Source organism: Leptopilina boulardi, unplaced genomic scaffold (genome assembly GCF_019393585.1).
Source record: "Leptopilina boulardi isolate dan_hultmark-lab unplaced genomic scaffold, ZJU_Lbou_2.1 LbouV2_273, whole genome shotgun sequence".
Lineage (NCBI taxonomy): Eukaryota > Metazoa > Arthropoda > Insecta > Hymenoptera > Figitidae > Leptopilina > Leptopilina boulardi.
Window position 1 is genome coordinate 3,927,342 of NW_026137833.1, and position 27,654 is coordinate 3,954,995.

General features: G+C 23.8%; 3 protein-coding genes, 1 long non-coding RNA gene and 1 other non-coding gene across 5 annotated transcripts in view; 2 read left to right on the forward strand and 3 right to left on the reverse strand.

Moving 5' to 3' along the window:
• Positions 1-13,474, reverse strand: part of LOC127281542 (cilia- and flagella-associated protein 276) — a 48,098-nt gene extending 34,624 nt beyond the window's left edge. Inside the window, exon 1 of the mRNA XM_051305268.1 lies at positions 13,381-13,474. The gene's annotated coding sequence lies outside the window, so the exon portion shown is untranslated. The remainder of the gene's footprint in view (positions 1-13,380) is intronic.
• On the forward strand, positions 1,945-4,170 carry LOC127281544 (uncharacterized). Its single transcript, XR_007843050.1, has 5 exons — positions 1,945-2,173; positions 3,129-3,233; positions 3,329-3,418; positions 3,846-3,932; positions 4,024-4,170. It is a non-coding gene; the product is annotated as an uncharacterized LOC127281544 (long non-coding RNA).
• Positions 13,475-15,178: 1,704 nt separating the features above from the next.
• Positions 15,179-15,251, reverse strand: Trnav-aac (transfer RNA valine (anticodon AAC)). The gene has a single exon. It is a non-coding gene; the product is annotated as a tRNA-Val (tRNA).
• Positions 15,252-15,732: 481 nt separating this feature from the next.
• Positions 15,733-22,483, forward strand: LOC127281687 (ADP-ribosylation factor-binding protein GGA3). Its single transcript, XM_051305541.1, has 11 exons — positions 15,733-15,881; positions 16,147-16,313; positions 18,249-18,482; positions 18,636-18,809; positions 19,008-19,227; positions 19,446-19,787; positions 20,275-20,407; positions 20,570-20,934; positions 21,117-21,286; positions 21,679-21,789; positions 22,080-22,483. The coding sequence occupies exons 1-11, from the start codon at positions 15,845-15,847 to the stop codon at positions 22,170-22,172; spliced, it is 2,046 nt and encodes a 681-aa protein (XP_051161498.1). The 5' UTR covers positions 15,733-15,844; the 3' UTR covers positions 22,173-22,483.
• On the reverse strand, positions 22,308-27,578 carry LOC127281689 (target of rapamycin complex subunit lst8). Its single transcript, XM_051305543.1, has 8 exons — positions 27,428-27,578; positions 26,572-26,704; positions 24,724-24,876; positions 24,586-24,647; positions 23,982-24,132; positions 23,264-23,466; positions 23,024-23,166; positions 22,308-22,949 (listed from the first exon to the last, which is right to left on the reverse strand). Exons 2-8 carry the CDS (start codon positions 26,695-26,697, stop codon positions 22,822-22,824), a joined length of 966 nt encoding a protein of 321 aa, XP_051161500.1. The 5' UTR covers positions 26,698-26,704; positions 27,428-27,578; the 3' UTR covers positions 22,308-22,821.
• Positions 27,579-27,654: the final 76 nt, after the last annotated feature.

Consider the following 27,654-nt stretch of genomic DNA (forward strand, 5'->3'; position numbering starts at 1 on the left):
GTACCTTTTTGGAATTCTCGGTTTACAAAGAATCTATCAAATAAATTAGTTCAAATCTCGTTGAAAATTCTTCCTTGAACATTAGAGAATGAGAAAATAAGGTCAATTGCATGAAAAAAAAATTTTTGATCAATTTAAACCAGGTTTTTCAAAAAAATGCAAAGTGCCCGGTTTTGCCCCAATGGTGGGGCGAAACCGGGTACTATCAAGAAAATATATAAATCATTGAATATTCTTTAACTTTTTCACTGAAAGAAATGCTTTGGGGGGAACTGACAAATAAATATGGCTGGGGTTTTGTTTTGAACTGGCGATAAAATTAGGTTATGTTACCCACTTTGGAAAAAAAATTTAAATATGCATAGTGTAATGTATTTATATATATATTCGGTTTTGCCCCATCGTTTGGTACCCGGTTTTGCCCCGGACTGCATTTTTTAACAAAATGTAAATTTTTATATAGTGGTTATATAATTAAAATGATGTTGGTTGTAATATAAAAGATATATGTAATTAGGCGACACAAATGGAAATACCTACACTGTAAAAAGAAAGTACTAAATTAGTACCAATTTTAGGTATCAAACTAAAACCAAATGACAATTTAGTGCCTAAATTTGGTATTAAATTAATTCCTTTTGTTTTACAGTGTATCATGGAAAACTGGGGGTACCCCGTTTGACCCGCCTACCCGATTTTACCCCACTCTCCCGTATTATTTTTCGAGATATTTGCATTAAAAAATTAGAGCAACTTTTTTTTCAATTATTAATAACTTTTTCACTTTTAGTCAAAGCAAAAAGTTTCTTAAACGTTTTTTGCTCAGAAAATATTAAAGTTTAAGCTGAAAAAATTCATGAACATTCCTTAATATGAGCCAAAGACATGTGCCAAATTTGGCGAATACTCTATTTTTCGTTTTTGAGATAATAATTAATTAATTAACAAAAATTAATAAAAAATGAAATATTTTACGAACAAATAAAATTAGAATAATTTTAAGAACGCCATTTTAATGCTTATCAAAATCTGCATCCAACGAGCCCTTTATGAACTTAATGACTAAAAGTGAAAAAGTTATGAATAATTGAAAAAAAAGTTGCACTAATTTTTTAATGCAAATATCTCGAAAAATAATATATATTTAAAAAAAAATTTTTTTTACTCAATTAGACCCATAACCTCTACCCAAAAACGTAGTATAAGGAATTGGAGGATAGATCCCTTAATCTCACGTGGAATTGCTCATATATATTTTTTTTTCTTAAATTTTAAAGCAATTATGTATTGAAAACTATCGACAAACATAAACTTTGAACATGAAAAAGCAAACTGTAATCTCTTATTTTTAATATTTAAAAATTTTATTACAACTGCACATATATATTTTGATAACTGTCAAGCTCTCTAAATCTGAATTAGTAAAAATGTTTACTAATTTGAATTAGTGACTCACTTTTTGCTTCTGAATTAATAAAATTTTACTAATCATTAGTAACTTTTACTAACAATTAGTAAAATTTAACTAATTCTAAAACAAAAAGTGAGTTACTAATTTAAATTAGTAAACATTTTTACTAATTCAGATTTAGAGAGAGGATTTTCGGAATTAAAGTCTAGAAATTTTTTAAATTAATATAAAATTTAATTACCTAAATGAAAAATTAATTTAGATTAAAGCATCTTTCCAATTTTTATGGGCAAAAGATAATTTTCATATGAAAAAAGGAAGAAGTTTTTTTAATACTTTCAAATGAAAATTTTAAAAATTTATTATCAATTATTCTATAAAAAATTGTACTGTGTTATATGTAATGGAAATCATTCGAGATTATTTTGCAATGAAAAATAATATTTTTAATGCCGTTCTTTTTGTCGATAAAAAAATACATATAAATTATCACAAAAAAACTATAAAAACGTGCCTAGTATAAATAGCAGTGCAATTCAACTGTAGATTTACTCGTATACAAAATTCGTTGCAACTGTGAAAATAAATTTCTTAAACGACTCGTTTCTAGTTTTGTTTTATACTTTGTAAAATTATAAATACAAAAGTATATTTCAATATTCAACATGAAACTAACAATTTCTGCAATTTGTTTTATTTTGTGTGTTATTATTAATAATTATGAATTGGTTTCTGCTGGTAGACATCATTCTAGTTTAATAGGTAAGAAACAAGAAGCTGCGCAGGTAAAGTTTTGTTTGATTTCATAGATCGACAAAAAAAATAATTTTTTTAAGAGGAGGCACCACCCCCAATTTTTTTTCTTGCATAATTTGGGTCCTAAAAACATACAGGATGGTGAAAAAAAGAAAATTTTAATTTTTGACCATTTTAGAAATTGAAGTCTTAAAAAAATTAATATTTTCAATATCTATTTTTTTCACAATTTTGACTATTTTTCATCGCCAATTTTTTTCCACTCTTTTTTTAATGATTCTTAAGAATCTCTTGCATGGATTTTCAAAAATTTTAATTTTTTCAAAAAATAAAAATTCTAAAATGGTCAAAAATTAAAATTTTCTTTTTAATTTAATTTATGCGAGATACTGCTCAAGAAAATAAAAAAAAGAGTAATAGAGTTCACTTTTAACTTTTTTCCCACTTTTTTGGCAGCAAATAAGCAGTATCTTAAATTAAAAGGCAAATTTCATGATGACTTGTGTTCTTAATTAGTGATCAAATGGTAAAAATTTTTTTTTCTATAATCGTGCTCAAATTTAGGTAATTTGTAATTCTATTGAATGTCAATATTTTGTAAAAAAAAAACAATTTGTAAAAAAAATGTTAGTCTCTCCTCTAAAAAAAAAGTAAATTTTTTTTACTAATTTGGTCAATAGTTTTTTTTTCTTCAAAAAAATGCATTTTATTAATCGAAAGGGCATCAGAAAAGTTATCGAAATTAATATTGAAAGAATTTTTTTATTTCATTATTTACTTGAAAAAATAATAACAGTATAAGCGTGATAGAAAAGAAACCTTTTTTTTCATCTTGATCACTTCAAATATGAAATCCCTTATTATATAGTAATTAAGTATGTTCATATTGTAATCATTGAGATATATAAAATTATTAAAAAATTAAATATCCATTTATAAAACAAAAGGTAATTTTTTTTAGATAAATGCATAACTACTAAAAAAGAATCATTGTTATAAAAAAAAATTAAATATTATAAATGTAAAGGTGGATTTAGAAGATTTCAAACTTTAGAAGAAGCAGAAGGTAACTAAGGATCTTATTGAACTAATATTATACAATATAGTTATAATAGTAGATTACTAACATAAAAGTATAATTTTATTTCTTTCAAATTGCAGAGATATGTATTAAAGAGGGTGATGATGGTCAGTCTCATTGTTATGTATATAATCCTCTTCATGGTTTAAAAAACAAGGAAGATATTGTAGGTAAAGTCTGATTTGATTTTTAAGTACATAATGATATATTTATGAAAAATAAAAATATCGAGCAAGTGCAAGTTGCACTTAAATTTTCGGGTATTGTCACTATGATTCATTATGATTTTTGTAATCAGCGCATCAAAATACATAAAAGTACGTAGTATATAAAAGAGAACCAAAAATATTTAAAAATTTTTTTTTTAAATTCCGAAAATATTGAAAAAATTGTTTGCCCACGATCGGACTAGGCTTAAATTTTTCGTTACAGGGAAGTAGTTTTATTTTTTAATAATCAATCAGTATGTGAATTGAGAAAAATGACTTTTAGTCTTTAAAACTTAAAAATTTGTTAGTATGTATTGTAAATATTTAAATGTACAAAATTATTTAAAAATCAAATGTCCATTTATAAAATACAAATAAATTTTTTTAGCGGAATGTATATTGAAAAAACAACCATTGTTTTATATATGTTATGGAAGGTTTTATCAAAAATATCATACCATGATGGATGCAGAAGGTAACTAAGGATTTTATTAAAACCAATGTAATAAAATAATTAATAGTAGATTACTAAATAGAAGTAAAATTTTATTTCTTTCGAATTGCAGAGAAATGTATTAAAAAGGGGGATGATGGTCTTTACTACTGCAACTTTATGACACCGGAAGAGATTGATAAAGAGGAACGGGAGCTACACCTTTCTTAATTACGTAAGGGTCCTTAGGGGGAGGGGGGGTTTATAAAATCTCTACATGGTCTTACGTGGGGGGTCCGAAAAATCTTATGTATCCTTACATGGGGGTAGGGGGGGTCAAAATTAGCCAAAATCGTCCTTACGTAATTAATGAATGGCCCCTTAATGCTGGGAACCCGTGATTAAATTTAAAAACTGTATAAGTAAACTTTTTTAAAGAAATTACGATTTACATTATTCCAATTCCCATGTAAGTCATAAACAATTCGACTGAATGGCAAAATATCTTAACAATTTTTGACAAAAATATAGCTTCTATCCCTAAGGTACAAATATATGGCGTTTTTAGATACCTGACGTCCGGGTTAAAAAAAATTGACTATGATAATAAAACTAAAAAAAAAAATATATTTGTTATATCAATCTGAAAAAATGTTTGTTAATTGGAATTTAAATAAAAAGATTCAAAATGTAAGAATACAATAACTTTTTTCATACCTCGATAATCTTCCTGAATGAAAAATTATTTAATTTTCAAAAAAAATATTACTTTATACTTTTGATATAATTTTTTAATAAAATTATAATATAAAAAAATACATTTTTTTAAAAAATATAATGTTTTTATTATGGCGTCTAAAAAACTAATAAATAATAGATAAAAATGATAGAACTGTTTAAAAGTTCAAATAAAAGAAAAAACGTGAAAGAATTTATATGTTTGACAAAATAAGTTATATTATTCCAAACATTTTTAATTCAAATCATTCAAAGTTGCAATTTTACAATGGATGAATTGTTTCTACTTTGAATGTTTTTAAAAATCAATTTTTCTTGAAACTAAAAAAAATCAATTTCAAAAAATACTCAGAACTGTCATGATCTTTTTGATTGGATTTGAATTAAAATATGTTTGGAATGATATATAACTTATTTTGTCAAACATAAATTCTTACAAGGTTTTTTTTTTTATTGAACTTTTAAACAGTTCTACAATTTTTCTATATTATTTATTACTTTTTAGGACATCATACTAAAAGTATTCTATTTAAATTCTATTCTATTTATTAAAGAAAATAAATCATAATCTAATTTTACAACTATATCGTTAATGTTTATTATATATATATACTAGGGGGCTACGCCCCCTGAAGCCAACCCCTGCCCCCCTCTCTTCCTCTCCTTTGCCCCTCCCCTACCCCAAATTTAAAGGTTAAAATCGTTTCAAGACTCTGAATATAGCCGTAAGTTCCCCCCTCCCTTTTCTTCTACCCCCCTTCTCTTGACTTGCGGCTATATTCCGAGTCTTGGAACAGCGGCTTCGCGCCCCCATCCCCCCTCCTTTTCCCCTCCCTCACCCTAAATTTAAAGGTTAAGATCGTTTCAAGACTCTGAATATGGCCGCAAGTCCCCCCCTCCCTTCTCTTCTACCCCCCTTCTCTTGACTTGCGGCTATATTCAGAGTCTTGGAACAGCGGCGGCGGCGTTGGCGGCGATATCTTTTTGTAATATAGGTAGATATATATACCTCCTTCTATATAAATATATATGGCTTTAGTATTTTTTTTTATCTCGAAATATAAAACCTTCCAGTTATTCAGATGGCGGCCATATTAATGAAAAGAATTTAAATGAATCATATTATATCATTATCTTGTGAATACAGCTTAAACAGTTAATACACTTTCTAAAAATTAGTGGAAGATTGCCATATTGTCCCCACTCGACATTTTTGTCATAATTCTCGTCAACTACCGCACCCTGCTCTAGTGAAAATTTAGTGACTTTATAGTAACTTTTAATTCTAACTATAAAGTCACTACATTTTAACTAGAGCAGGGTGCGGTTGTTGACAAGAATTATGACAAATGGAGAGTAGAGACAATGGCAACAAGCCTAAGCAGAATAAAATCTCTAATCGTAAATCTTAAGCTTTAACATAAGAGAAAAGGATAGAAATATCTTTTGTCCTTTTCTCTCTCATGTAAAAGCTTAAGAATTTTCTTTCATATAAATTTTCATTTGTTCGAATTATTATTTGATATAATTTCCATATAACCGATTTTTCACACTACAGAATTTTTACTTAACCGAACAATCATTTAACAAAATTTCTAATTGATAGAATTTTTATTTGTCCGAAATTGCAAATGGACGAACAAACAATCGACAAAAAGATTTCGGCGCGATTTTTAAATCACAATTTTATGGATAATTTTTGATTGGTTGATTTTAAAAATCGCGCCAAAATCGATTGTTTGTTCGGCCATTTGGAATTTCGGACAAATGAAAATTCTATCAATTAGAAATTCTGTTAAATGATTTTTCGGTTAAGTAAAAATTCTGTAGCGTGAAAAATCGGTTAAGGCCTAAGCAGAATAGATTCTTGAACGAGAACACACAATCGTAAACGGAAACGTAAGAATGAGTAAGAGAAGGTTAGCAAATATCTTTATTCTTCTCTCACTCATTCTTATTTTTTCCGTTCACAATTGCCTTCCCTTTCAAGAATCTATTCTGCTTTGGCCTTTATATGAAAATTATATCAAATAATAATTCGAACAAATGAAAATTCATCTGATGAAAGAAAATTCTATTGAAATTCTACCCAATAAAAATTCTTTAAAATCCCTATAATGTTAAATGAAAATTCGAGAAAATAAAAATTCTGACAAATAAAAATTCTGTGAAGTTAATTTTCGGTTATATAAAAATTCTGCAATATAGAAAATCATTTTGATGAAAATTCTGCAAAGTAATAATTCGAACAAATAAAAATTCGGCTCAAAAATAATTATGTCAAATGAAATTCCATAAAATGAAAATTCTAACTAATGATTTTTAGAACATAATCATGCGTTCCTATTTGATTTATAACTGTTATGGACAGTAACTGAGAGCGTAGGCATATTATATAATTTGGATAACAAAATGAGTTAGAATATATAGAAAGAGAAGAGAAATAACGAATAGACATTATAATATACAAAATATATGCCATCTAAGGAGAACGTATATTTTGAAACTAATCTCTATTTATCATACAGAAGTCTGGATATTTTACCCGTTAAGTTATTATCTCATAAGCAATGAACCCATTGAAAAAAATTGAAAGACCCCTTTGGGGGCATTTAAATGGTTTTATGTCACCCACTGTGTTGACAGAGGGTAGAATAGGATGTACAGATAACCATACACATCTGTCATTCCTCTATTTGCTTTCTTATAAAAGAAATTATTAAACATATATTAGTATTTTATTAATAATTTTTAAGTATAAATATAATATGTTAATTATTTTTGGAGTTTTTAATATAAGAACCAACAGAGTCATTAATTACGAATTCAATGGCAGTTTTTATTTTTAAATCTGACATCAAAAATACCGAGTAATTCTGCTGCTGTTTCATTTCATGAATTATTGTAAATCAACTTTAATTCAGTGTTAATATAATGGAACTGTTCGAGACCCAGTGTTAAAAAATCTTCAATTGATTGAAGTTTTAATTAATAATTTTTTTTATTTAAATGAAATGTAATCTAATCTAATTCTAATTTAGAAAAAAAAATCATTTTGCCGAATTTAAGTGAGTTAGAATTTTTAAATATCAGAAATTCTATTACATCGAATTTTCATTTGCACGAATTATTAATTATTAGAACTCTTAAAATGTAAAAATATCAATTTACAGAATTTCCATTTGTGCGAACAATAATTAACAATAATTATTATAAATTTTTATGTATAATATGAGAAAATAAAAGAATTTTCTCATATAATATATTCATAATTCTTATTAATTTTTAATTTCAAATATTTTTTTTTAATTTAAAAGTATAAATATAAAAGGGAATTTTAAATTAAAAATATAAATCATTAAATAATTGATAATAACATTTTATTTATTTATACATATTGTAAAATGTAATGTTTAATATATATATTTTTTAAAAGGATTTTCCCAAATATCATTTTTAATACCTAAGAATCTGGATGTATTCTGCATATTTTATATTTATTATTAGCGCATAATAGTTAATACACTCTTCTGCAATTTAAAAATAAATAAAATTATAATTATTATAATATATCATTAGTAACTGTTAAATTTTATTTAAAAATATTTTAAATAGATTTTTTACTTGCTTAATGCATTTTACTTTTCCAGATGATAGATTTATTTAAAGTTTTACTGGTTTTGTTAAGTCATGATAAAGTTCTTTAAAAAAATTACGTCCCGAAACCGATTGAATTATAAGAGATACAAGTAATACAGTAACGGATTTAATTATTTTCATGATGGATTCAGATTAAATGTTTAAATATTAATTTTTTAAAAATATTAGTAAGATACCAGTTCTTTTCAGTTAAATGTTTGTAAATCTGGTTGAATTCCACTCGTATTTATACTAGAACCATTTTAATAGCTTTCTGATAATTTTTCTTTTCTTTTTATCAAGAAACAAAGCAGCTAATAAAATTATAATTTTTTCGTAATACATAGAGTATCAATAAAAATAGCTGAGGGGCTGATAATAAAAACGCGTTAAAATAAAAATGCGAGATTTTATAAAATTTATGTTTTGTCCTCAAAAACATTGAAAGTCATATATAAGTAACTGCTTTAAAATTTAAATGCAAAAATAAATATAATTTGAGAGATAATTAGCATGAGTCCAACTCCAAATATCAAAATTGTTCAGAAATCAATGAAAACCCTTTTTCTTCTTAACCTTAGAATTTTTATTAATTCCCCGCGTGAAAAAATTAATTTTCATTTTTTGTTAAATTATGTAAAACCTTGACAGTTATCAATAACAAATAACTGCAGTTGTAATAAAAATATTTAATAGTACGAATAAAAAATTACAACTTGTTCTTTTTTTTATTTTCAAAATTCATGTTTGTTGATATAATAACTTATAAAATTATACATAACTGCTTTAAAATTTAAATGAAAACATTTTTATTTTTTTCCATTTTAAAAAATTTCAAGGTTTTCAAAATTTAAAAAAAAATTCCTTTTAATAATTTATAGGTACAATTTTTTTGAATTTTTAAAACAGTTTTATAGTTTATATAATTTAAATTTTTTAACTTCTTGGATTATTTTTTTCTTTTTTTTTTTTTGCTTAGGGACTTTTGGGAAATCTGTATACAGATATCTTGGCCTCCGCATGCCAAGATTATGTGGGGTTGGTAAAGAAAAAAAGGAGAACACTCAACAAAATAAGCTGCCGTACTACTACCAGCCCCGATCCACTAAAATCCGTCAACCTATATAACAAACGTTCTAAAACATTTGTTGTAATTATTATTTTTATAATTTTGAATCATATCGTAGAACAATAATTTAAATTAGAACTTACACAAAAATTCTTAACCTTGCACTAATAATACAAGATATCTTGGGATATATTAATAATATCCCGCAGATATCCTAGGGATGTCCTATTAATATCAAAAGGATCTCTTAAGGATATCCAAAAAGTCGGCGGTTTGGATATCTTCTGGATATCTCTATAGACTTTCATAAATGTCCTCCAGATATCCCATAGATATCGTCAGGATATCCCACAGATATCATCAGGATATCCCATAGATATCATCAGGATATCCCACAGATATTTTCAGGATATTCTCAGTATATCTTCTGGATGTCAAGAAGATATTCTCAGGATACTGTTTTTAAAGTCATTATGAAACTACGAGTGAGAATATTCTGTGAATTAAATTTTATATAAATAAAATAAAATGCAACTTGTTTTTTGAGAAAGTTGTTTAATTTGAAAAATTATTAACTAATTTTTTTCTCATTCGTGATTCATTCCTTTATTCATATATGCTTAATATTGTCAGAAAATAAATTGGCTTTAAACAATATAAATTCTTCCCCGCAAATAACGAATAACTATTAATATTAATTATACATTAAGTGCATGAGTTTATTTAAAAACTTTGAAAAATGCGTTTCAAATCTTCATTTAAAATAAATTAGAAGCTCATAAGATTTTTGTTTTTATTATATTATTATTCATTATATTAGCTTAACAATTTTAACCTTTAAAAATATATGTTGAGATATTAAATATCCCGTGAATATCCTAAGAATATCCCACGGACATCCTGAGGATATCCCATGGATATCCTGCGATATATTATCCAATAGATATTTTGTGGATGTCTTAGGGATATCCTGTGGATATCCTATGGATGTACTGTTGATGTCACACAGACCGGCGGTTTGGATATCCTATGGATATCCCAAGATATCCTGGGGACCATTCTAGGATATCGACCATTGATATGGATATCCTAGGGATATCTTTTTGTTATGAGAGTGTTATGGAAAAGATCCATAATAAATCTATAGACAAAATTTTTAGTAGCATGTTAGTAACTAGATTCAGAACTTGTTATTTTATATAGATTTAATACAGAATTGTTCTATAATTTTGCACACTGGAAAGTAAGCAAAATATTTAAATGTATTCAAATTTTATTTAAAAATTAGTAATAATAATAATAATTAAATAGAAATTTTCTAATTAAAAAATTAATATAATTAATGAATTAATCGTATGGAAGTGATTAATTTAATTGAAATTTAATAATTTTTCAAGTGCGTTGTGTGTAGAATTTTCAATCTGTTGCCGAAAGTGAAAGAGACAGAAAGAGGGGCAATTGGATGACTCTTTTCGTGTACAAACAGTGAGATTGAATTTACACGAGAACGATGGGACGCGTGTGCGGCATGAGGGGTGAGTTTTGGGAAGGTGGACAAGGATGATTCTTGCGAAAATCCGAGATCAAAGACGGCATTGCTGATTCTCTGGTTATCCGTGATATATTAAGCGAAAATTGACATTGACGGACTGAAGCAATTCTGTTTCTACTCGCTCTCGCGCTTGTTATATATACTGATGATATATAAATTACTCATTGAGAGGTATATACTATATATATTTTTTTATGCTATACATTGAAGTAATTACTATTATTCTTAAATTTTTTTCATAAAGCTACATTTAACATTGTTGTCTGACATATTTCTCATTGAAATTCTCAATAATTTTTTTTATAAGTATGTACAGTGGAAACTTGATTTTCCAAATTATAAACCATTATACTATGTGACGCTCCACGAGAAAAGGGACCTTAAAGGCAAAAAATTTTAGGTTATGTTTAGTGATAATTTTAGTTTGATTAAACGTTCATTTTTAATTATGTAAAATCAAAATAAATTTCTGTTGAATATTTTGGATCTAATAAAGACATTATTGACATAAAGAGTTGATTCTCTTTGTGTATCTTCAATTCTAAAATCACAAAACATAACTTAAAATTTTTGGCCTCCAAAGTCTTTTTTCTCGTGGATTCATATATCCGAACTTTTTTCAACTTCTCATGGAAGAAAATTAATTTTATTATTTTCATTTTATTATTCATATAATATTTTTTATATATTGAATTTTTAATAGCTGTTATCAAAGTTTTTAGTAATAAACAATCACAATTTTAATAAATAATACAAATATGAATGCAAATATGTCGTAAACATTATTTTGAGAGGTGGGAGTAAAACTCCCAAAATATGAAACGTCTATTATGTGAAACTTCTCCTGCGTCAATTCTCTCCTACCAGGATTGGGAACATGACGAAGCTGACACTCAAATCTGCTGGAGTTGTGCAGCTACTATTTTCTAAATATTACGATTCCGGTTACGTTTCTATTGTGCTTAGGCCTTGACCATACCCTAATGGTCGTTTTATGACTCCAGCAGTACTTGACAACATCGAGATACTTCGTGTCCTTCGTGTGACACGAGTATTTTCGATGAAAAGTAAAAAAAAAAAGCGATCTTTCTAAATAAATACCAGCGAAGTTCAAAAAATTAAGGAATAAATGAGATTAAAATCAAAAAGTGACAAAATTGATAATAATCGTCGATAAGTAGCAATTTTATAATTCGAAAATTTTTGTAAAATTCATGCATCTTAATCATGGAGTAGTGCGTTAAAAGTGGACCAAATTTTGGTAACCGCTTAGTGTCATGAAAATACACCTAATGAAACACTAGCGCCACTGAATGTGTTAAATTCAGCTGGACAGTCAGCCATTGTAAAAGATTTAAAAATAAGAAGCAATGTATTTTTGGGTTATGTTCAACGTACTTCTAATTTTTCCCTCTGTTTACATATTTCCCACGAAAGCGCTTGTGTTCCATTACGTATTTTCATGACACTAATGGGATCTGAAATACTGCGATACGCCATCTGGTGAGAGCCTTGTTGTGGTGGCCATGTTTTCATTCCGTGTTTCTCTAATATATACAAAAGAAAGAGATAAAAAACCAAGATGGTTGTCACAAGAAGGCTCAGGGGTGGGTCAGTTTCGCATGATTTCTGATCCCAAAGCTGTTACCAAAATTTGGTCCACTTTCAATGTACGTCGTTCGGTCTCCTTATACTACTCCATGATCTTAATGTATGCATTGGAAAATTTTGTAGGTTAGAAAATATTTTTTCTTTTATTTCTTTTTAATTTAATGAATGTAATTTAATTGTGCTGTCAAAATATTACGTAAATAAATTTCAAAAATATATTCGAAAATAAATATTAAGGGAAATATAAGAATCAAAGTAATATAGATTTTTTTATCATTAAATAATGTATAAGGGTGTTGTGATTTTCATTTGTGCTTTAGCTATTTTTTCTGTGGTATTTTGGCGAATGGAAATTTACTTAAATCACGATATATAATAAATTCATTTTTCAGTCATTTTGTACTTTTCTAAATCTAAAATAATTATTAAATATTAAAAATTATTAGTACTTATTAAAAATATTATTTATCAAATAATGAAACTGAATATAAAATTATTAATTATTATCCTTTAATCATGTTATCAGTCTGAATTGCAAATAAAAAATAACAAATACCTTTTAATTGCGTCTCAAATAAATATTTATTTGATAATAGTCATGTAACCGATTATGTGTATCAAATAATTTTTTTTCAGTATATTAAATGAAGTATATTAAATTAAATACATATCTAATTGTATTATTCAATTATTTTTTCTTCACTATATATTAAAGTTACTTGTAACTTCTATTATCTTTAAAAAAGGAGAATATTTTTTAATTGAAGAATTGTTTTTTATTTTAAGAATATTAAATTCGGTGAAAATAAAATGTTCATAAACAGTTGCCAAGGTTATTCTTAAATTTAGAACTATGTATTAATTAATTATATGAAACTTACTTTAAAATAGTGTCAATATTACACGAAATGAGATCATAATCACTATATTACGAACTACAGAATAAGAGCCATGTTTATATTTGTTTCATTTCCATGGTAACTGAAAAGAATTAATTTTTCACTCATGAATGAATATGTAATGTTTAGTCAATATATATAATAGAATTTCACATAAATACATTATTATACATTTTTAGCTATAATGTTTTTTTTTAAATTATCAATAATTTGATAATTATTCCTTTTATTAAAATAAAATAATTAAAGTATATAGTAATTTTTATGGTTTGAAATAAAAATTAAATTATAAATTAATATATATATAGTAAGGGCCAGTTTTACCAACTCTGGTTAAAAGTTAATCAACGATTAAAGATAATTTAATTGCTCATGATTGGTCGGTTAGAGATTTAATCGCTGATTAACTTTTAACCGGAGTTGATGAAACTGGACCCTAAGGGATAATTTATTAATGTTTCTAATGAATTTTTCTAAAAATTATTCAGAATTTTTTCAATTTTTTTTTTAAATTTCGTAAAACCTTGGCAATTATCAACAAACCTGCAGTAGTAGTAAAAACATTTGAAGGGTAGAATGACAAAAGGGGTCAAGCGCCAATTTATCGAAAATGAGGTTTTTGCATAAAAAAATCAAGAAAATTCATTTACACATTTCTGTAGAAGGATTTCCTTTTTTATTGCGTATTTAAATCAGTTTTTAATAAAAATTAAATTAATAAAATAGCCTCAAATTTACTTTATTGCAACCTGATTGAAAAACAAAAGAAAGTGGTGAGTCAATAATATTATCAAAATAAAAAAAAAAATTATTTTTTTATGTTTTATTTTAATATTTTATTTTAATTTTATTTTAATAATATTTTAATTAATAAAATTAATAATAATAATAATGTATTTTCAATTTTAAACAATTTTAAAATCATTTTGTTATTAATTTTTAAATATTTTTATGGTTATACTAAGTGAACAATTGAATTTAAAGATGAAAGTATTGCTCAATTCCAAAGCAAGCAATTAATTCTTAATTTTCTTGAAAACAAACAATTTTTTAAAGGAATTTTTTTTTCTATTCTTTTCGTCGATTCCATAGAAAGAAACTAATTTTCCAGTTTTTCTTTAAACTGTATATTTTTTTTATAATTAATGTTTAAAGAAAATGTGCACAGTTGATATAACCTCAAGGAACCACAGTTTTTTTTAATTTTATCGTTAATATGTAGGTTTATTTCAACAAATTGTTGTTTATTTATTAAAACATACTAATATATCGAAACGGTTTTCTCAGTTTTTTTTTAAATGACCTGCAAAATTTTTAAAAATGTTTTTTTTACTTCCTGTAAAAACAGTGAATTGGCGCTTGACCCCTTTTGTCATTCTACCCTTCATTTATTGAAAATAAAATATTGTAACATATGCTTTTTTTTATTTACATTTTTGTCGATATTTTTCAAAGTTATACTTTATATTGCTTTAAAATTTTTTTGTGAAAATGTAAATATCTCAAATAAATATTTACTTGAAATAAATAATTTTCATTTAAATCAATTAAATGGTATTCGTTTTAAACACAGAAATTATTGGTTCAAATACAGTTTATATTTAATTCAAATAAAAATGATTTGGTTCTAGCAAATATTTATTTGATAATAGTCAAGTAAGTGATTATTTGAAACAAATTTTTTTTTTCATTATAAGAATTAAGAATTGATTGTTAATTTAAAAATTCTTTCTTATTTTAATAGAAATTAAATTTTATTCAGAGAAAAATTAAAAAAAAATGTTTCCGCCCGGGATCGAACCGGGGACCTTCCGCGTGTTAGGCGGATGTGATAACCACTACACCACGGAAACAATTGAAATGATTTATGTTGAAACTGAATACAAAGTGCGTAAAAGAAAAAAGAACAAAAATTCATTTTTTTTAAATGTATTAATTATATATTAGAAATACTACAATACATCTAACGTTACGTAATATTTATCAACTTCAAAAATAGCAGTAAATAACACTATTGAAATACATTATTTTTCAATGTGGGACAAAAATCTTAATGTTTCACTCTAACGGTTAAAATTTGTAACAAAAAAAAAAAAAACATCTGTCGATAACTAAATTTTAGAAATTAAATATTTTTCCATTTTTTGTATACAATTACTAATTAATTTATATTGTTCTATTTTGTTTATATCGCCTCTTGTAAATTAGTTATTTAACACCTCTAAATTTAAGAATTTTTTCAATTTTATTACCATACGATTTATTCACATACGATAAAATAGAAATCTACATTAATGTAGATATTCTGTATTATCATCTCAGATCGATATTATAAAACACCTATTTTATCGACATTTGTGTTTTACGGAGAGAGAATATACAATATATAATTCACACAAGCTGTCAATTTCTGTCAGAAAAATGCTAAAATAAAAAAATAATAACCATGGATGTGGTAACAACAAGTCTCGAAGCTCTTATTCGTAAGTTTGAATTTTAGTTTTCTCACTAAAATAAATTGAAACTGAATTTAAAAAAAAAAAAAACATTATCAAAATATTTTGATTGACCATAAATTTCAATGCAGGTTCGTCATCATCACACCTGTGATATCTCTGAATTTATATATTAATTTATATTAAATATATATCTATATACATTTTACTGCAGATATTTTTATCAATAAATTATGTTAATTTTTTTTTTTTTTTTGACAAAAACAATATGAGGTGTTTATTTTTTTTTTAGAAAGGGTAACTAATCCACAAAATCCACAAAAACCTGACATTGCTGCTATTGAAGCTTTTTGCGTAACAATTTTAAAAGAAACTGAAGGTATACACATTGCTAGTAAACTTTTGGCAACTCATATTGTTGAATCAACAAGCGAATGGGAGGCATTACAAGCACTTTCGGTAAATATTATATTTTTTTAATTTTTGAATTCATGATTTAAAAAAGAAACATTTTACTTTTGGAGACTTTTGTTTACGTGTTATTTTTATTTTCCTTTTTTTTTATTCGTTATTCACAGCAAATAATAATAATAATAATAATAATAATAAATATTATTTATTAAATATTTTTAAAAAATGTTCTTTTGAAAAATTAATAATAATGATACAAAAAGGATTTAAACTCTATTAGAATGAAATTAAAATGAGAAAATATAAGAATAAAATTTTTCCACTTTACGAAAAAAAATCTTCACCTGGAATAGTAAAAGTTTTTGACTTTTTTTTCAAAAATACGACTTTTTCGACTTTTTTTTACAAAAATTTTAAACAAAATACGTTTTTTTTTAGTATAAGATACAAATCTTCTTCAGATATTCTTTATTTCAATTATTTAACAAATTTTTAATTAAAATTCGTCATTAAATTAATTAGTTTTCATAATTTTAATAAAATTCTTCACAAATTCAATTATCTTAAACTATTTTTCAATTAAAATTTTTATGAAATTTAATAATTGTTTATAATTAAAAAAAAAAAAAAATTATAAAATAAAATTATCAAAAATTTTTAATTTAAAATTACTTAAAATTTAATTATTTGCAAAAATTTCAATTATAATATTCTTCGAAAATTCAATTATCTGAAACCATTTTTCAATTAAAAACTTTTGGAATTCAATTTTTTTATATGATTTCTAATAAATTCTTTATCAACAGAAATCACTAGAAATTTCTCTTATTATAATTATTGTCTGAAATTTAACACAATCTTTTAGAAATTCAATTATTTTTAAAAATTTCAATTTAAAATTTTTAAAAATTTTTTGAAATTTAAAAATTTCAATATTATAACTCTTTTGAAATTCAATTTTTTTTGTAATGGTTTTTTATAATATTTTTCGAAAAATCATCTATCTGAAACCATTTTTCACTTAAAAATTTTTTCAAATTATTACATTTTTGCCTGCAATTTCTTAAAAAATTTTTTAGTGAAGTCATGAAAAATTTTAAATTAAAAATCACTTAAAATTCAATTAATTTCAAAAATCCAAATTGTAAATCTTTGATAATTTAATTACTTTTACAAAAATGTTATCTAAAATTATTTGATAAATTATTTTTAGTTCTGTAAAAAATTTAATTATTGTCTGAAAATTAACAAAATCTTTTGAAATTCAATTATTTCTAAAAATTTCAATATAAACTATTCCAAAATTATTATTAAAAAAAAATTTTTTATTTAAAAATCTGTAAAACTTAATTAAGTGTTGCTTGAAATTTTTTTGACCATCAAAACTAAAAACTATGACAAAATTTTTTAATTCTAATTATAATTAATTTTTTAATTTTAATTATAAAAATGTAACTTTAAGAATTTTTTTTCAGAAATTTGTCCTACTTAAATAAAATTTTGATAATTTGTCTTACAATTAGTTCGATTCTAAAATATTCGAAATAAATTTTCTTGATAATATTCATTAAAGAATTGTTCTCATTACAGAATTAATAAAATGAATTTAATATTTAATAATTATAGTTGTGTAAAGTAAAATATTTATTAACCAATTAAATGTTTGTTAAAATAAAAAAAAATCGACTTTTTCGACTTTTTTTGTTTCTGAAAATTTAATAAATGTGAATTAATAATTGTTAATTTAGTGAATATGTGAGATGTAAGTCGAAAATTCATCCAAAACCGAAAGGTGTGAACTATAAATAAATAATAAAATAAACATATAATACCTAATAATAATTATTATATTATTATTATTATTATTATTATTATTATTATAAATAAATAAATATTATTTCGAATTTTTGAAAAAAAAAATTTTTTTTGGTAGAGATATTTACACTTTTTTTTCTATTTTTTGTTACACTTGAATATTTACAGCTGTTAGATACGTGTATGAGACGATGTGGAGGTTTATTTCACGCGGAGGTGGGAAAATTTCGTTTTCTCAATGAAATGATAAAACTTGTTTCACCAAAATATCTTGGAAATTCAACACCAGTTGCAGTGCGTGAAAAAGTATTGGAATTATTATACGCATGGACTGTGGATTATCCACGGGAAATAAAAATAAAGGAAGCTTTTGAAATGCTTAAAAAACAAGGAGTAGTAAAGGTTCGTTTTTTTAAATTGCAATTTTTTTTTTTGAATTATTTTTAATATTTTAAATTTCGTTAATTATTTTTTTATTTATTTTTCCTTTTTTATTAATTATTGATTAAAAATAAATAAATAAATAAAAGAAAAAATTCAAATTTTTTCGAACAGGAGGAATTATTGCAATCGACAAACGCAATTATTGATGGGACAAAAGCTGGAAAGTCAAAAAGTCAAATATTCGAAGATGAAGAAAAATCGAAACTTCTTCAAAAATTATTGCAAAGCAAAAATCCTGATGATTATCAAGCGGCAAATAAATTGATTAAAACAATGGTGAAAGAGGTATTTGTTTATTTTTTTTTTTTTTTAGAACTAAAATTTCAATTAAAAATCACTCGAAGGCCTAAAATAAAAAATATTAAATAATTATTAACTTAAAATAAACATTTATATATATGTATATGAAACTTTGAAGTATTGATAAAAATATATATTCTAAATATTTTATATTTTAGAAACAAAAAATTTTGTTGTTTTCAGGATGAGAAGAGACTTCAGCAGAATTCGCGAAGAATCATGGAATTAGAATCTGTTCACAGTAATGCTAGACTTTTATCGGATATGTTAAATTCATATACACCTGGTCAGGCAAATACTGAAGATTTAGAATTAATGAAAGAATTACACGATGCCTGTGGACGTCTCAAACCAATTATATTAAGACTCGCTAACGAAATTCAAGATAACGAAGATATGCTAAGTGAGTAAACAATTGACTCAGTTTTTTTTTTTTCTGAGAAATTGATTCTAATAATTAGGGAAAAGAAAGAAAAATTAAATCTTCAACTAATTTATCAAAAATTAATTAAATTTAATTTAAAAATTTAATTATTTTAAAATTACTGTTATAAAAATTTTCTATTTCTTTGATTAAATTCATTTAATAAAAAAAAATTTAAAGTAATAATAAAATTGCAGAAGAAGTACTTGCAGCGAACGATGAATTAGATCAAGTTTTCGATAAATATGCAACAACACTTGTACTTAATCGATCAACAACAGAAACATCCTCAAATACAAATATTACAAATAATTCATCATTATTGGATCTCTCAGCGCCAAATGAAATTATTTCCACAAATAATAATTCAACAAACAATGAAAATGAATGCAATAATTTACCACCACAAACAGATATGGATATTTTAGGTGATATTTTTAATTCATTGGGAACAAATTCGAGCTCTCTTCCCGAAACACCTCCATTATTACCTGCTTTATCAATGCAACCAATCAATATTGCTGCGTCTAATAAAACAGGTTTGTTTCTTAATTATCGAAAAAAAAACAAACTAAAATTTTCGTTATAATTTCAATTTCATCTTAACATTTCATATAATTTATTTTTTTTTTTTTTTGGGACAAAATTAACAAAATTATTAACGAGACATTTCGTGCTTAACTTTCTCCATTTGAAATTATGTTCAGCATGATCAAAAAAAAAAAGAAAGAAAAACAAAAAATGGAGCATGAACTAATAAACAAAAATCAATTCATTTCTAACATGGAACTCGTTTAAAATATAGTAAAAAGAAGAAAAAAAAGAAAATTTTTAAAATAGTGTATAATTTATTAGAATTTTCCAGAGTTGTTGCCGATTTTCGTAATCTATAGTTTTTTTGGAGAAAGGTACACGCAATTTTTCGTTGCCAAAAATCAATTTTTTTGATATTCTATTATTTTGTTATTAATGAATAAGAGAACAAAAAAAAAAACAAAACGAGAAAATTTTATTTTTCAAATTCAGTTGAAAGTGTGACTATAAAGCCAAAAGGAGACAGTAAAACAAAAGCATTAGATGATTTAAATGAATTGGGCGAATCTTTACTCAAGGAAAGTTTGTCATCAGTTACAATAAAAGGATCATTCAATAATGCAAGGTAATTTTAATTCGATTCATTTTTTTTCTTCCTATATTTTTTATATAAAAAAAAATTTTTTATTTTAAAAGAAATTATAATTTCTATTTTTATTATTATTTGATTAATGTGAATTTAAATAATAAAAAATGATTCTCTTTTTTTTTTTACTTTTCTTTTTAGCAAAGAAACTAGTCGATTACCTATGAATAGTTTAAAAAAATTATCAACATTTTCAAATTCAATGCAAACAAATAATTGTAATATCGCAAAAGAAATGGAAAAATCATTGGAAAGTGAATTAAAATTAAAAAAAGAATCTGAAGGAAAATGCGAAATTACAAGTCATGATGTGCCAATGTTATTGAATGGTGACGATAGTTTTGATAATGCTGAATCTCATTTTCTTAATAATAAAATCACGAACAAAGATGAAGAAGAGAAAAAAGAAAAAGAAGATAACGATATTCCATTATTGTCAGTTAATAATGAAATTGAAATTAAATCATTAGCGGATATTTCCGTTTCATTGGAAAATATTACACCTGGTATTTGAAAAATTCCATTCTTTAAAAAATATTATAAAATGTAACAATATTAGTGAAATTAATTATTAATTAAATTTTGAAAATTAGTTATTAATTAATTTTTAACTAATTTTTGTTTAATTAATAGTATAAAATTAATGTATTTTTATTTTTTTTTTTTTTATGATTACAAATTATTACAGGAACAATTCCACCGTTAACTGTAATCGATGAGAAAAATGGAATTACAGTTGTATTACATTTTGCAAAAGATAGTCCACGACCTGCCGATGTATCCGTTATTGTCGTTACAACAATGAGCAAAAATTCTAAACCTTTGAGTAATTATTTATTTCAAGCTGTTGTGCCCAAGGTGAATACAATATATTTTAATTGAAAATTTAAAAAATTATTTCACTATCATTCGTTAACAAAACAAAAATCATGAAATTAAATATAAGTAGAATTTTTTTTTTTTTTTTTTTTACTAAAATTAAATTAGAAAAATTAGTTTTTTTATTGTTACAATAATTTTTATTAATGATGAAATTATATATGAATGTTAAAAATAATTTTAATAAAATTGTTATAATTTTTGCAATAATAAATAATTCAACAAACAAAATTAAATAAAAGTAATAAAACAAATTTTATAATGGAGAAATTTAAATTTAATTAAATAAATATAAATAAATTATAATAATATATTAAGATTATTTTGTGTAATGTAATTGTAATAATTTACAATTAATCACTATTTTTCAGAAATGTAAATGTAGACTTCAACCACCATCGGGTACAGAACTTCCGGCTCATAATCCATTTCTACCTCCGTCAGCAATCACACAAATTGCATTAATTGCAAATCCTTGCAAGGTAATTATTTTTTTTTTTTTCTTCAAATTATCAGAAAATAATTTTTTATTAGATTATTATATAAAATTTCTAATTTTGAGTTAAACAAAATTTGTTTGTAATGAATAGCTTTGTGAATTAAAACAAACTTTTATAGATAAAATAAAAATAAATACTAAAAAAAAAAAAAATTTACCTTTTAAAAGCATGAAAAATAGATTTATTGCTGAAAATTAGAAATTTTATTTACATTTACTTCACTTGATCTAATAGACAATGATAATAAAAAAAAATTGTAATCAATTTTTCAGGAAACACTATCGTTGAAATTTATGTTAAGTTACACAATGGATGGCGAAACGATAACCGAAATGGGAGATGTCGATAGATTACCAATCGTTTAAATAGCAAGTGCAAATTTTACTTGAAAATTTATAAATATAGAAATATAAATATTAAAAAACAAAAAAAAACAAAAAATAAAAAAAAAACGAAAAAGCTAAATAATGTGATCGCTGGAAAAAAGAGAGTCAAGAAAATGTATTCATGTTTTAAATTTTATTTACACGTTCGATGCTACAAAGAATTATGAAGCGTATATATATAAATCTATTTTAAGACTGGTAACTTTTAACGAATAATAATAATAATAATTACATAGAGAATGAATGAGAGTAATATAAAAAAATAAAATAAAATCGTTACTAATTACAAAGTATCAAATATTTGCATTTATTGTTATATACATATATATTTCAAAATATATGTGTACAAATTTTTTTTTTGGGACAAAATTTCAATTTTCAAAAAATGCATTATATGCTTTTATATTATACGTATAAAAACGGCTTTATAAATAATGCTATACGTAAATTAGTTTTAGATAAAAAATTTCAACTACACATTAATTTTGTTTCTCGTATAAATTTGTTATTGCATATTAGCACTTTATGTACATAAATATAGCGAAAAAAAAATAAAATAAAATAAAATTCGTGACAATTTAAAAAAAAAAAATGTTTTGATCGTTGAAATTCTAAATTAATAATTATTTTAATTACTAGTAGACGGAAGTTCATCACGAAATGCAAGTGCTGTTATGGCTTTTTGATGACCTTCATATTTTCTTTCCACCGTTCCAGTGGCAATATTCCATAGTCTAGCAACTCCATCTGAAGATGCTGGAAAAAAATTTAGTTTTTTCTTTAATAAAATTATTATTTTTTTTTTTTTTGTACAAAACAATTTTTATTACCAGTGAAAATATATTGTGAATCTCCACTGAATGCTGCATCCCAAACCCAACGTTTTGCTTCATGTTGAAGAACTTGAACTTCAGAAAAATCCATTGTTTTCCAAACACGTGCTGTTTGATCAGCTGACGTTGTTACAAGAAGACTGAAAAAAATAATAATATTTAGAAAATAAAGTTAACAGAAAAAAAAAAAAATTGGAAAAAATTACTATTTACTTATATTATTAATATTTCTCTTACGTTGAATCGGGACTAAATTTACATCGAAGTGCATAACGTTTATGTGCTTCAAGTTTATGACGAGGATTAAGTCGAGTTGGCTCATCTTCAATTCCACCGGTTAAAGCCCAAACAAAACAATGACCCTTATTATTTACAGCCGCCATATAAGTACCCTCTGGATCTATGGCTATGTCTTGTATCGACGCCTCTGCCTCTGGAATCTAAAAAGTTGACAATAATTTTTTCAATTCCATTTTTAATTATTTATATATATATATATATGTATTGAAATTAATAAAATAAATTAATTAATATGTGACGCGCTCTAAAGAAAGTAATTGCGACAGGAATAAATTTTTCAAATTTTCCTGACATTAAAAAAATCTTTTTAAAACCAAATTCATTTCAAATCACAATAATTAAAAATTTACTTTAACAAAAAATCGACAGAAAATTTTTGGGCACAATTTTCAAAAATTAACCAATTTTGAAATTATCAAGAAATCGTGATTGATCAATTTTGTGAAAATTACTACGCCGAAATCTTTCTATAGATTATTTGTTCGGGGCAAATTTGTAATTTCGGACAAATAAAAATTAGATGTCTTAAAAATTCTATCAATTAGAAATTAATTTCTTTAATTACCCAAATTTTCCCTGACGATAATTGATATTTAATCTCGTTTAGAAGAAAAAAAAAAATTAGAATTTTGTTTTTAATTTTATAATTTATTACCAATTGTTCATTGTGATCAGAGCGCAAATCCCATAAATGTATCAATCCACTTTGATCGCCGACAATTAATTCCGATTGATTAGGATGTAGACATACACAATTTACTGGCGCTGATACTTGAAATATCCTTTGACATTGAAAACTACTGGCTCTAGAATTTCACAAAAAAAAAAGTAAAAATATTATTATAATACTTTCTCGTGTATAATGAAAAGAATGAAAAAAAAATTCAAATAATTTTTAAATTGAATATAGAAAATAATTAAAAGAATTTAAATTTTAAAGTTTTGTTTAATGTTTTAATATTAATTTAATTTAATATTGTATTACAAGTTTATGTGTATACCGAAAGTCCGTTCAAAATCAAAAGGCATAAACTATGAATAATAAATAAATAAATTTAAAGAAATATTAATTTTACATTTACAGTTTTTTTATTTATTTATTAGTATTAATGTTTTAATTTTCTATTTTACAAAGTTATAATATTTAAAAGTTTTATGGATTAAAACTTTAAAAAAAATTCATTTAAAATAAAAATTCATTAAATAATAATAATAATTATTATTATATTATATAAATTAATAATAATTTATCTATATACCTCAAGTCCCAAATTCTTGCCGAACAATCTTCTCCACCTGTGTACATCCATTTTCCTTCTCCCTGTAAAAAAAAAAATGCGAATTAATAATAATTTAGAAATAAAAAATGAAAATTGAATTTTGAAAAATAAAGAAACCTGAAATCCTAATCCCGTGACATTTTTCGTAACACCCTCATAATTAATAACTGGATTTGGATTATTGGATCCTAAATCATACATTCGAATGTGTTGATAACCAGCTGCTGCTATTACATATTTATCTGGTGTTATATCTAAAGCATTGACTTGCTATTTAAAAATAATGTTAAGGTTATTTAATTTATAGTAATTTTAAAAAAATCATTTCTGCAAATTATATAATAATTAAAATTATTAAAATAAAATAATTATTATATTATTATAATTAATATAATTTTATATATAACAGTATTATAATTTTTTAAAATTAGTTAGCAACAATTTTAATCAAAATAATAATGAAATAACTCTTAGATATTAAAACAAAAATCTACAGTGTGTCTAATAATTACTAGGAAAAAAATTTCCCGACTTTTCACTGACTTTTCCCAGATCTCAATTACACTAAAAAAATTTTATTTTTTATCAAATAAAATTTATTTTCATACAATTAAATCATTTACCTGTCTATTATCCACTAATTTCATATATATATTTATTTGAATCAAATAAATAATTTTTCGTAAAAAATAAAATATTTAAGTGAAATAATTAAACTAATTAATACAATTTCAATTTAACGAAATTTATGTCAAGAAAAATTGCATATAAAGAAAATTTTTTTTAAACAGAATTGTTATTTTAGTAAATTTCGATTTATCAAAATATTTACTGAACAGAATTGTCATTGAATAAATTCACAATTAACAGAATTTTTATTTAACAAAATTCTTAATTAATAAAGTTTTTATTAAAGAAAATTTTATTTGGAACTAATTCTTAATTAATAGAATTTTCATTTAAGAAAAATTCTACTTAATTCTTTTTTTGTTAATTTTTATAGACATAAATTTCATTAAATTGAAATTATATATGAATTTAAAATTTTTAAAAATTATTAGAAATTATAAGAATTCTGCTAAATAGAAATTCTTTTAAATTGAATTTTAGTTAAATGTAAATTGAAAATTTTGCATTATATAAAATCCAACTTTATGCAATTTTGCTAAAATAGAAATTCGATAATTTAATATTCGACGCCGTAAAAATTTTTATAAATTAAATGTGGATATTAGCTTTAAATAATAAATTATTCGTATTAATGAATAATTTATTTTATTTGAAGGCCGATTCCATTTCAATTCAGACAGGCTATGTTTCTGTAACTCATGTTATCGTTTCCTATGAAAATATATTATTTTTCACACAATTTTAGACGACCCGTGTTTTGCCGTTTTACCAAAAAAAATTATTTAACGAAGTTAGGCGCATTTGAATTTTTATAATTGCAAAGTCAGATTTCAAAAAAATGACGATAAAATATTTTTAAATTATTGTATCTTTTATGCAAATGCATATAATTTAATGATTCTTTTTCCTCCTAATTCTGGATTAAACGTTCTTTTAAATCCCGCATGTTAAATTAAAAAATATTAAAATTTAACAAAATGGCGGCGATTTTTCGAAAAAAAATAAAATCAAATTTTCTCAAAAACCCCAGCGTTTTTTTTCTTCTTGATTTTTTCATTGCATTCTGGAAGTCTAATGATTATTTTCCAAAAGAATTTATTGAGGTCCTGCGTCTTGAGAAAGAGTACAAAATTTTTTTGTTATGTTTTTTTTTTTAATTTGTTGCTATTAGATTTATGCTACCTTTATTTCTTCGTTAGTGTTTTATTTCTAGACGTTTTGTCTTTTGAATTGTCATTTCTGAAAAACTGACACAAGAAAGTATTAATAGAAATTTAAAAAAAAAAAAATTTTAAATAAAAAATAATGCTTAAATAATTTTTCTTAAAAGGATACTGATTCAGTGTGTTGAACAGTTCGTAGACAATGTCCAGTGTGAGCTTGCCATATTTTAATTGAATGATCATAGCTACCAGTGGCAAAAATTACTTGTTCATTGCCAGTTGCTCCATCAACGGTCATTGTTTATCTAAACAATATTTAAATTAATAATAATTTCAACACTAAATTAATGATCACAATTTTCGTCATTTTAATAAATTTTTGTATACACATAAAATTTTTTTTTTTCATTTTTTAAAAATAAATTATAATTTAAACAAAAAATACTTCTACAATTAGAAAAATGTAATTAAAAAAAAAAAAAAAAAAAAAAAAAATTGTCGATAATAAAAAAAAGACGTTTTAAAAATAATTAACCTATAACTATTTACTAATATTATAATTATAATTACTAGAGACACATTGTTTATTTAAATTATTTAATAATAACACTATAATTATCGTAATTTTCGACATTACATTTAAAAAAAATTTTAATATATAAAAAATTAAATAATACTAAAAAGATTAAAATTTCAAAAATAAAATAATTTGAACGAAAAATAATTGGAAAAATAAAATAAAAATTTCAAAATCATTAACTATTTAATAATATAATAATTATATTAATAAAACATATTATCAGTTTTTTATTTTTAAAAACATAATTAATTATAATTTTCGAAGAAAAATTGCATAATTAAAAATATGTAAATTTCCGGCCATTGAGAAAATGCAAGTATATATATATATATATATATATTTACAATTGATTAAAAATTTACTTTCTAATAAACACTAAATTATGTAAATAAATATTTATATTACCATCTTGAAAATGATAAATCAAAATGAAAAATATTCTACTTACATGCTGTGTGATTGCGCACGTTAATTATAACAATAAAAATATTATTGCATTCATAACCTATAAAAAATGACACTTTGTCGATTTTTTCTTTACCCTCTTCTGGTTGCACCGACGCCAAAGGTAATAAGGACAGAATTACAACCCCATGTGTCAAAGTGTCATCACACTCTAACCTCAAAATACACAATGGATTTGATAATAAAACAATGATAATGTATTTAAAAAAG